Source organism: Trichosurus vulpecula, chromosome 6 (genome assembly GCF_011100635.1).
Source record: "Trichosurus vulpecula isolate mTriVul1 chromosome 6, mTriVul1.pri, whole genome shotgun sequence".
In the NCBI taxonomy this organism is placed as follows: domain Eukaryota; kingdom Metazoa; phylum Chordata; class Mammalia; order Diprotodontia; family Phalangeridae; genus Trichosurus; species Trichosurus vulpecula.
Window position 1 is genome coordinate 158,999,443 of NC_050578.1, and position 12,299 is coordinate 159,011,741.

Here is a 12,299-nt window from a genome sequence, read left to right on the forward strand (position 1 = left end):
ATTTTATATGATTTAGCCTTAAATATAAATGATTATTGGTCTCTGATTTTTGTGAGAGATACTGTGATAGAATGAATAAGAGTGTCATCCTGGGAGTCAGGAAAATCTGGGTTCAAGTCCTACTGTATACACACTGGCACCTAATAGGGGCTTAATAAATGCTTATTGGCTTGATACTGGCTATGTAACCCTCCCCAAGCCTGTAATGGTAATCAGGGAAGGACTTTTTACTGTTTTATCTTTTGGAGCACCTAGGTAATCAAGTGCCTTTGATGAGTCTGGCCTTTGATTACATCGGGAGTCTTTGATGACCTGCTTACATCAAGGGAAAACCTAATTCACATAGGTTTGAGTCCCATGGCTGTGACACCTTTTGACCCCGAACAGGGTATATAACCTCAGAGGTTAGCATTTTGTTTGGGGCTCTCACTCACTGGAAGAGTGTCATGTAATTTGACTAGAGAAGACTCTGGGCAGCTGTTGTTATGAGTCCCTCTGCTTGAAAATCCAGATGTTGGTGCTTCCCTGTTAACTATGTACTGAGATGTTGGACCGAAAGCTAGAAGCCTGTCTACTGGTTTTACCCTGAAGTCCAGGGGGCTGATCTTTTCCCCATGAACTAAGTGAACAATATCCGTATGTTTAATTCAACTGAGATTGTTAACCCCTTAAAGTTGCTTTCCTTAGAAAAGCAGATCAAAGAACTTGTGTTGGCAGCTCTTGTGTGCTGGTGTTATTGGTCTTTCACCCCCACAGCAGCTGCTAGCAACATTGTTGTTACAAAGCCACTATTTGTTTTCTCAGAAAATGCTATAAAATGATAAGAGAGTACTTCTCCATCTATGTTGTTAGAAAGAATTGTCTTTACCTGGAATTTCCCACTCTAGTGAAATTGCCTGTCCAGCTCCAAAGCAATAATAGTTATTTCATTGTCACTTGTGTGACAGACATCATAGCCATGAGTCATTTCATTACAAATTTTTCACCAGAATACATCCTCTCATCATATTGTTCCTATAGGAAATTATGATTTTCTTTACAATCATTTGCTTTATGAAACTTTTCAGAACAACAGACTGTGCTGAAAATTGGGGATGAACTAAATTTTGTCTTTTAAGAATTGTCCTAAGTAGGACCAGGAGAGATAGTTTTAAAATTATTGGGCTACCTGAAAGCCATGATCAAAAAAAGAGCCTAGATATCATCTTTCAGGAAATTATCAAGGAGAACTGCCCTGATATTCTACAGCCAGAGCCATGTCAGAATCTTGAGCTGGAAAGAGACATTGTTAGACCTGTGTTTTAACAAGATTATCTTAGTAGTTTCCTGGACAGTGGTTTATAGAAGAGAAAGACCAAAAGCATGGAGACCAATTAGGAGGCCCTATTGTAGTTTAGGCAGCAGTGACAAGCACAAGCTGACAAACATCTGATGCCGTTGGTTTATATAAGTGGAGCTAAGGGGGGAGATGCAAAAGATACAGTGGAAGTACAATTGACATGACTTGGCTGTGAATTCGATTTGGGCATATGGGAGAATGAAGAGTCAGGAATTAGTCTGATGTTGAGAACCTTTGTGATTAGAACTTGGTGAGGCCTTTATCAGGAACAAGGAAGTTTAAGGGTTGTTTCTGAGGGGAAGAAAATATGTTCTGTTTTGACTGGTTTGAGTTTGAGTTACCTACAGGACATACACCCAAGGGGAGTTGTACATTAGGTAACTGCTGAAACAGGACTGGTGCTCAGGAGAGACTAAGAAGTGTTAAGTAGGAGACAAGGTGGTCAAAATACAGAATTAGGCATTTTTGCCTGTCATCAAACAAGCAGACCCAGAAGCTTTTTATACTTGTAATAGTGCTGAGTGTAGAGAAGTTCTTATTATTAATTTTTAACTACAAATAACTTTTTATTTCAGTCTTAAAATATATTTATAATTGTGTTCAAGAATTTGAACAAGCTGAAAAATTCCTGTAATCTAGGTTTCAGGCTGTGCGGAAGAAATTTGTGACTGAATTGAAGGAGCTGAGACAAAAGGAACAAAGCCCACATGTGGTACAAAGTATCATCAGTTTAATAATGGGGATGAAATTTTTCCGAGTGAAAATGTATCCTGTAGAAGACTTTGAAGCTTCATTTCAGTTCATGCAGGTAATATTACTGTTCAGTTTAATAGCTGATCTTCCTGCTCTTCAATATATATATTTTTTAATTTATACACATCAAGAACTAGGTTGCAAAGCAAAGAATAATTTTGTTTTCTTCAATGAACTACAGTGATATGTTAATGTGCGTGGAAGTTTTGTGGGTTTTTTTTTTTTTCATAAAGAATAACTTATTTTAAATTTGGATGTACTTGGATCTTTTATCATGTTACTAACATTTCTGAAATGGCCTTGAGAAATGGAGAAAATATATATTAAAAACCATTCCACAATCTATAATATTATTACAATTAAGTGTGGAGTGTATGTTACTTTGTTTTAAGATTTTATTTTTTTTTTTCCCTCAAGGAATGTGCTCAGTATTTCCTTGAAGTAAAAGATAAAGACATTAAACATGCACTTGCTGGTTTGTTTGTGGAGATTCTCATCCCTGTGGCTGCTGTAAGTATTTTCTGTTATTTTAAAATTCTACTTTAAAAGCACTCATGTTTATGAAATCACTCCATAAAATGCTCTTATTGACAATCTTACAAATAATTGGACTAAGAGTAAAATTTAAATATAGGATCTTTTTAGGATAAAAGTAACATTTGGATTTGGAGGAAATAATACAGGGAGAAGTCACCATTCAGAAGTTTCTTAATATTTCTCTCATATTTTTGCCCCCTTCCTCCCTTGTCTAAATACTTAAGCCACCCACCCCCCAAATCATCCAGGATTCAAGGAAGACTACAATAGCTACTGTTTAGTAGTTCCAGTAGTCACATATTCCTTTGCATTTCCCTGTGACTTTTGCCTCTCATCAGAGTAATGGGTTCTTTTAATAATCTCCAGGGAACAGTTTAAAGTCCTCAACTACTAACATGGAAATTATTCTCATTATTGTTAGGTTGTATTTAAATATAAAGCTGATTTTGTAATTTTTGTTAGTATGTTGTAACCATACAAACAACAATTATGACATGAAAAACTGCCAATTTTAATATTTTTAATGCCCACCTGTACTCCATGATTTGTTCAATTTGCCTTTTGTTGCAAACTTTCAGCATACTCTCTTATGTTGCATTTTCATTTCTTTTGGTACAAATTCTGCAATAAAACTGGAAAAATGCATTTTTCACAAAAAATATTAGATTTTTAAAACTTTACTCTGATAACAATAACTAGCATTTATATGGCACTTTAAAGTTCACAAAGCATTTTACATATGTGAAGTCATTTGTTCTTCACAACAACCTTGTGAGGTAGTTGCTCTTATCCCTTTTTGTAGTTGGGGAAACTGAGGTACGCAGAGAGGTTAAGTGACTTACCCAGGGTTACATAGCTGGTTCACTGTCTGAGGCAAGATTCAAGCTCAGGTATTCTGAACTCCCAAGTTTTGTGTTCTGTCTACTGCACCACCTTGCTACTCCAATTACTAACTTTAATTATGATTAGCATGTGCATATGAACGAAAAGATAGTTCCATTCATATATTTAATTAAGTTCATTTGATAATCATGGTGCTGTGATGAGATCTACCTTGCAAATTGAATTCCCACTTGGACCAGGCCTTGATTCTGTTTAATACCTACAGACTATCCCATGAGTAGTCATCTCACACTGCATGATATTTCTCACAAAGGCCACTGTCGTGCCCTGTAAATAGCGTGTTTGTAAATAACAGGAAATAAGAACACTATTCACACAAATATGGAAAGTATTAATACCTTTGAAGTGCTATGGAAATGCTAGGTATTAATAATGTGGTGCCTTTTTACTGAATGCAAAAATAGTTCACATTTTACTTTTAATTAGAACACTTATTTCTGATATATATATATATATATATATATATATATATATATCGGTATCAGAGACAACAGCACAAGAGAATGATAAAAGTTAAGTCTTTAAAATAGTTAAGGTAGACAAATTTATATGTAATATTTTATCTGAGTAGTTAGAAGTGTGAAATAGTTGAAAACATGCTGAACTTAGAGTCAGAAGTATGCTTGAGTCCTATCTATACCAATCACAAGCTGAGTTTTAATTTCCTCATCTAGGAAATGGGGAGAATAAATACTTAGCTCTCATTCCTTGCAAGACTGTTTTGAAGATTACATGAGACAGTGATTGTAAAAAGTGATATATAATTATAAATTGCTATCAAATGTAAGCAGCTTGCTATTGTTTGCTTCTAGCTAAAATTTTGAAAGTTTTCTTGAGAAAAAATAGTTGTAAATTTTGAAATTTTAGCATAGATGGTGATGTTTGTTCCTTTTTCATTCAGGTATGTGAGTTAAGGTTATGTTTAAATAAATTATTCTCTTTCATATCCCAAAATGATAACACTAATCTGTTTTTAGTGGACATATACTATTAGATGTAATTTCAGAATTTTGATGAATTAATTATGATTGATTTGCCCCTATACCCTGTCTGGATCTCCTCCTGAACACAGTAGCATATATTTGTAATATAACTGGTTAAATCGGGGGATGGGGTGGGGAAAAGCAGCACAGTACAATCTATGGCAGTGAAACAGAACAAAATGAATTTTCATAGCCAAGTAGAATCAGCTATTGCTCATCGGGACTGCTTATGCTAAGTAATCAGCTCTGTTTATTAGTTAGCATTTTTAGATAGTATGAAAGATAATGATTTCACATATAAGATAATTTATAATTCGATAATTCAAAATAATTCAATAATAATACTTTTAAAACTATAATGTGTATTTCATCTTATATAGATTATTAATCTGTTCTTATTTACTTTATAAATTTTTGTGTATCGTCTTTTTACTAGGCTGTTAAAAACGAAGTAAATGTTCCATGTTTGAAAAATTTTGTGGAAATGCTATATCAAACTACTTTTGAATTGAGCTCTAGAAAAAAGCATTCACTGGTACGTAAGAAACATTTCTGATCTTTACATATTTGCTAAATAAATACATTATTTGCATGAATATCCAATAGGAAGCAAAGGGAAAGAAACAAGTAAATTGAAAGATTATAGAACAAATTGACTTCAAAGACATTATAAACCTGCCTTCTGGGTACTTTGCAAGGCACCTTATTTAGAAAAACAAACAAAAAAATTAAGTGGTCCCTGCTTTCCAGGACTGTATAAGTTGCTGAGAAGGGAATAATACATACTCAAATATGTTAAAATGAGGAGGGAGAAAGGAATAGCATTCAAACGGTCCCCAAAAGCAACATTCTCAAATCTGTGTTGCACCTGTCTTTGTTTTGTTTTGTTTGGGTCTCTCCAAAAGAAAGATTAAACATATGGTTGTTTTTAATTTTAATCCATGCTTAAGTGACAGCTGCTTATTATTGTTTTAGTGTCTTATAACTAGTGATTGTTGCCTCAATCTTCCCTTATAACCATAAATTCTTTATATGTAGACCATTTCTTATTTTCCCCAATGTTGTATACTTAGCTTATCTTTGTTCTCATTAATTCAGATTTAAAAAAAGGTTGATAGTGATTGAACCTATTACTTAATATTAGGATTTTTATTTCATAAGATAAATGGAATTTTAATGGGGATCATATAATCCAACCTATAACTGCACACTAACATTCTTTACAAATAATGATCCAGGAAGCTATTGAAATTTTCTAGTGAAAAGGAACTTCCTACCTCTGAAGGCAATCCATTTTACTTTTGGATAGCTTTAGTTTAGAAGTTTTTTCAAATATCACTTTCTGAAACTTTTCATTACTACCAATTTTTGCTCTTTGAAAGTAATTCTAATCTCTGTGTATGACAGCTCTTCAGACATTTAAAATAGTTGCGTGTTCCCTGAGTCCTCTCATCTCGTAGCTAAGCTTTTTTTTTTTTTTTGAAGCCGGTCGTTGCGTGGTAGAAGGTTGAGTCTCATTGTCCTGATCACTGTCTTACCTGTGCATGCACTCTAGCTTATCAATGTCTTTCCTAAAACAGACACTCAGTGCTCCATGTATGTTGTGACATAGGTAGATTACTGAAGGACAATGTCCTCTCTCATTCTGGACGAGGTTTTGAGTTCTTTTGGCTGTTGAATCATATTGTTGGTCCACTTTTTCACATGAACTCTTGTCTAGCCACATTTTCCGTGTCCTTATCTGCAAAATAAAGGTACTGATTTTTAGAGAAGTTTTAACTTTAAAGCTCTCTTTACAGAAGATATCTAGCCTCATTTCCCCCTTCCAAATATAAGACTGCATTTTTCCCTGCTAAATTTAATTTGCCCAGATTTGGCACATTGTTCCAAGACTCCCAGGATGTTTTGGATATCAGTTTTGTTAACCAGTGTATTAGCAATCACTGTAATCTTGTAATTTGTAAATTGGATAATTAGGCCATTCATGCTTTATTCCAAATCATTGATAATTTTGTTGAACAAAACAGGGCTAAGGTCAGAGTATTAAGATACTCTTTTAGAGCCCTCCATGATTTTCCTAGCTTCCTTCAAGACTTAGCTCAAATCTTATCATCTGGATTTCCTTTCAAATTCTACCTTCCTGGTACTTGTTCCCTCACCTTTCCTCCAACTCTTTTGCACGCCAACCCAGTGCTTTCCTTCCGAGAGTACTTCCAAATCCATGTATGTATCTTATTTATGCATAGTTGTTGGCACATTGTTGCCTTCATTAGAATATTAGCTTCTTGGAAGCAGGGACCTTATTTTTCCCTTTCTTTGTATCCCCTTGATTAGCACATTGCCTGGCACATAGTAGGGGCTCAGCAAATGCTGTTGACTGACATCAACCATTTCTTCATCTAGTTCTGAATCCATTTAGTGGTAGTTTCAGCTCACATCTTTTCTCCATAAAGATATCATCAGAGACTTGGTCATATGTCTTTATATAAATGATGAAAAGTATCTCTGTAATATTCCTCTTATTTACCTGACTAATTTCAGCAAAGAAATAAAACTGGGCTGGTGTGGCTTGTGTTTGGTGAATCCGTGCTGTCTTGTAGTATTTACTACGTTTTAGCCGAGAGACCGTCTCTTTAATTATGTGCTTTACAATTTTCCTATGGGGCAGCTAGGGGGTGCAGTGAGTAGAGTACTGGCCCTGGAGTCAGGAGGACCTGAGTTCAAATCTGGCCTCAAACGTTTGATACATGTACTAGCTGTATGACCTTGGGCAAGTCACTTAACCCCAATTGCCCTGCCCCCAAAAACTGAAAAAAAAAAAAGAAGAATTTTCCTATGAATCTAAATCAAATTCACAGCCTGTAGTTTATTGTATTGATCTTCTCCACAGTTTTGAAATCACTGCATTTGGCCATCTCCATTCCCATGACACCTTTTCATCTCACTGTTGTTTTCCAAAGAATGCGGAGGATGACTTGGCAATCACATCCACACTTCTTTCAGTGTCCTGTGTTATCTGTACTTGATTTAAATGCCTTGAGGACAGCATACCTTCTTTTTGTTTATGTTGGATTTCAGTTTCATTTTAATCATTTTTATTCTATACTTTAAAGTTCTTCTGGGAATTTTCTCAGGAGTGCTCATGTTCACAGAGAGTATAATAATCATAAGAGGAAGAGAAATTGTGTGTGTGTGTGTGTGTGTGCAAAATCACATTTAAGGAAACAGAAGCAAACAGGTCAAGTGACTTGATTAGGGTCACACAGCTAATAAGTGTCTGAGGCTGATTTGAACTTTGTGGTGACACCTGGCTACAAACACTATTCTATAATAGACCACATCTTTAAAGTAATTGGGAAGTGTAAAGAATAGCAGCATATGGTTTTAGAAAGAGTAGTACATATAGAATCAGAAGACCTGGGTTCAAATTCTGGCCTTGGTCTTTCTTAGTCTCCATACGACTTTAGGTAAATTAAATCAAAGTATAAATGGAGATAAATATTCCATTCAAGTGTTTACCAGTGCATGACAGGTGTCCCATAGGAAACTCAAGAATAAAAGAATGCAAACAAACAAAAAACCAAAAATGGTTAACGGAAGATTGAAATAAGCCATTAATAAGCAAGAAGATGATAGTATACTTACAGCCATGAAACCGTCCATAGTTCAAAAGCAGAATGGGTGGAAAATGCCTGTTGCTCAGACTTTGATAGCTAGCTGGTTGGGTATCCTTATATGTAGATAAAGGTGTGGATTTAGATGTGGAAATTTACATCTATGTCATCTATATCATCTTCATCTATATCTTCCCATGCCTCTGTGACAGGTATTACCAATAGTAGTGAGCTTGGTCCAAGAGGAGATCTGCTATTATTGCCTATAAGAAGTTGCCTCATGCTCACAAGGGGTGTAGTATGGCATAGTGGAAAGATCAGTAGACTTAAGAGTCATAGAATCTGGCTTTGAATCCTGTCTTTGCCTTTTATTTGCTAGAGTGAATGTGAACAGGACAAATGGTGACAATACATTATTATTAACAACAATTGGTATTTTTTGGGGGGGCAGAGCCAAGATGGTGGCTAGAAAGCAGGGACTTGCATGAGCTCCCCCCAGGTCCCTCCAAAAACCTATAAAAATGGCTCTGAACAAATTCTAGAGCTGCAGAACCCACAGAATAGCAGAGGCAGGGCTCCAGCCCAGGACAGCCTGGATGGTTGCTAGGTAAGGTCTATCCCATGGAGCTGGGAGTGGAGCGGAGCAGAGCCCAGCGTGGGCTGCACCCAGACCAACCAGACCAGGAGCCGGGCGGAACAAGCCCTAGCGCCCTGAATTGGTGAGCTGTGGCAGTTACCAGACTTATCAACCCACAAACACCAAAGACAACAGAGAAGGTTAGTGGGAAAAGCTTCAGGGACAGAGTGAAAGGAGTTTGCAGTTTGTCCACCACCCCAGAAGCAGGGGAGGTGGTGCAGCTCTGAGAACAGCACTGTAGCTGCAGTTGCTTCCTGCCCCAGGCCCACCTGGTAGGAGGAATTAAGTGGCAGATCAGAGCTGGAGTGCAGAGCCTGCTTAAGATCTGAGTTGCAGTCCGGGTTGGCAATTCTTGGGGGAGGAGGAGTGCTGGTGTGGCAGAGCTTGCTGTGTAGAAATAGCTCTGAAAACAACAGCACAGCCCCTCAAGGTTGGGACAAAGTACTCTCTACAAGCAGTCATACCCTGACAAAAAACTCAAGGGTCAAGTTAGTTGGCTGGGAACATGGCCAGGCCACAAAAATGGACTCAGATTCAGACTCAGACTTTGGAATCTTTCTTTGGTGACAAAGAAGACCAAAACATACAGCCAGAAGAAGTCAACAAAGTCAAAGAGCCTACATCAAAAGTCTCCAAGAAAAACATGAACTGGTCTTAGGCCATGGAAGAGCTCCAAAAGGATTTGGAAAAGCAAGTTAGAGAAGTAGAGGAAAAATTGGGAAGAGAAATGAGAGTGATGTGAGAAAACCATGAAAAAGAAGTCAATGACTGGCTAAAGGAAACCCTCCCAAAACATACTGAAGAAAATAACACCTTAAAAAATAGACTAACTCAGATGGCAAAAGAGCTCCAAAAAGCCAATGAGGAAAAGAACACCTTGAAAGGCAGAATTAGCCAAATGGAAAAGGAGGTCCAAAAGACCACTGAAGAAAATACTACCTTAAAAATTAGACTAGAGTAAGTGGAAGCTAGTGACTTTATGAGAAATCAAGATATTATAAGACAGAACCAAAGGAATGAAAAAATGGAAGACAATGTGAAATATCTCATTGGAAAAACCACAGACCTGGAAAATAGATCCAGGAGAGATAATTTTAAAATTATTATCAAAGAGAACTGCCCTGATAGTCTAGAGCCAGAGGGTAAAATAGAAATTGAAAGAATCCACCAATCACCTCCTGGAAAAGATCCCAAAAAGAAAATTCCTAGGAATATTGTTTCCAAATTCCAGAGCTCCCAGATCAAGGAGAAAATACTGCAAGCAGCCAGAAAGAAACAGTTTGAGTATTGTGGAAACAACAATCAGGATAACACAAGATCTAGCAGCTTCTACATTAAGGGATTGAAGGGCTTGGAATATGATATTCTGGAGGTCAGTGGAGCTAGGATTAAAACCAAGAATCACCTACCCAGCAAAACTGATATCATGCTCCAAGGCAAAATATAAATTTTCAATAAAATAGAGGACTTTCAAGCTTTCTCAGTGAAAAGACCAGAGCTGAATAGAAAATTTGACTTTCAAACACAAGAACCAAGAGAAGCATGAAAAGGTAAACAAGAAAGAGAAATCATAAGGGACTTACTAAAGTTAAACTGTTTTGTTTACATTCCTACATGTAAAGATGATGTGTATAATACATGAGACCTCAGTATTAGGGTAGCTGAAGGGTATATATACATATATGTGTATATATATATAGACAGAGGGCACAAGGTGAGTTGAATATGAAGGGATGATATCTGAAAACTAAAATAAAATTAAGGGGAGAGAGAGGAATATATTGAGAGAGGGAGAAAGGGAGAGATAAATGGGGTAAATTATCTCGCATAAAAGTGGCAAGAAAAAGCAGATCTTTTGGGAGGGAAGAGGGGGCAGGTGAGGGGGAATGAGTGAATCTTGCTCTCATTGGATTTGACCTGAGGAGGGAATAACATACACACTCAGTTGGGTATCTTACCCCACAGAAAAGAAGAAGGAAGGAGATAGAAAAGGGGGGATGATAGAAGGGAGGGCAGATGAGGGTGGAGGCAATCAAAAGCAAACACTTTTGAAAAGGGACTGGGTCGAGGGAGAAAATTGAATAAAGGGGGATAGGATAGGAAGGAGGAAAATATAGTTAGTCTTTCACAACATGAGTATTGTGAAAGGGTTTTGCATAATGATACACATGTGGCCTATGTTGAATTCCTTGCCTTCTTAGGGAGGGTGGGTGAGGAGGGAAGAGGGGAGAGAATTTGGAAGTTTTAAGAGAGAATTTTGGAAGTTTTAAAAGCAGATATTAAAAAAAAAAAGTTTTTGCATGCGACTAGGAAGTAAGATATATAGGCAATGGGACATAAAAATCTGTCTTGCCCTACAAGAAAGTAAGAGTAAAGGGGATGGGAGGGAGTGGGGTGACAGAAGGGAGGGTTGACTGGGGAATGGGACAATCAGAATATATGCCATCTTGGGTTGGGGGGGGTGGTAGAAATGGGGAGAAAATTTGTAATTCAGACTCTTGTGAAAATAAATGGTGAAAACTAAAAATATTAAATAAATAATGATTTTTTAAAACTTAAAAAAATAAAAAATCACATTCAGATGAGAAATTTATTTCATAAAAAAAGAAAAATGAAATTTACATGTCTTTCTGCACTGAATGCTGAGTAAAATATTCCTGTAGCTTGTTCATATTGAAATATGTATTAAAATCTGACAATATCTCTAAAGAAAAACCAATTGGTGTTTTGATATTGCATTAATACTCACAAAACTGTTATGTCATTTCATTTGATTCTCAAAGCAATCCTGGGCATTAGGTCTTGCATTTATTTATTTATTCCAATTTTGAGATTAGGAAACCTGAAGTTCCAAATACTTGATTGAATTGCCCATTATCAGACCATGAAATGACATGTATAGTGTTTTGGAAACCTTAAAGTCCTGGATAAATGTTAGTGTTTGCTATTGCACATTCTTACCTAACATCAATATTCTTCTGTTGTGTATGAATCATAATACACTTGCAGCCTTTTATAAAATTAAACGTACAGATAACCCGAAGAACAGTGTAAAAATAGCATGCTGCTGTATGTTACCAAGATTGAAAAGGTATTATCCAATGTAAGCACAAACAAAAAAAAACGTAGACTAGTCATGCTCTGATAATGAGAGAGAACAATTGGTCAACCCATGTAGGACATTGGGACCCTGCTACATATTCAGTAAAGATGATTTGAAGGTCTCCATCAAGTTGGAGAGATCCTTTGTGGAAGATTTATGGGATTGTGTAGCATGAGAAAACTTGGAGGAGCTGTAGTTTACATCAGTGGAGGGAATGTCCAAATGGATGAAAACACAATCTCTCAGAATACTTAGAAGTTTGAAGATCACTTAATGTGGTAAATGAACTAAAAGCAAGAATGGCTTGAAAATTTTTTTTGTCTTAAGATGTTATTACCCCAACTTCTTCAAGCTCTTGGTGTCTCATTCGATCTTTGTTTTGTGCCCAGTATAGCCGAAAATATGCTTTTCTCTGTTAGGATTGATTCGT

At 36.5% G+C, this 12,299-nt stretch overlaps 1 protein-coding gene across 1 annotated transcript in view; it reads left to right on the forward strand.

Annotated features, from left to right (window-relative positions):
- FRYL (FRY like transcription coactivator) overlaps positions 1–12,299 on the forward strand; it is a 315,130-nt gene that overhangs the window by 159,018 nt on the left and 143,813 nt on the right. The window contains exons 11-13 of the mRNA XM_036763836.1: positions 1,979–2,147; positions 2,510–2,602; positions 4,952–5,050. Of these exons, the coding sequence (XP_036619731.1) occupies positions 1,979–2,147; positions 2,510–2,602; positions 4,952–5,050 (361 nt within the window). The remainder of the gene's footprint in view (positions 1–1,978; positions 2,148–2,509; positions 2,603–4,951; positions 5,051–12,299) is intronic.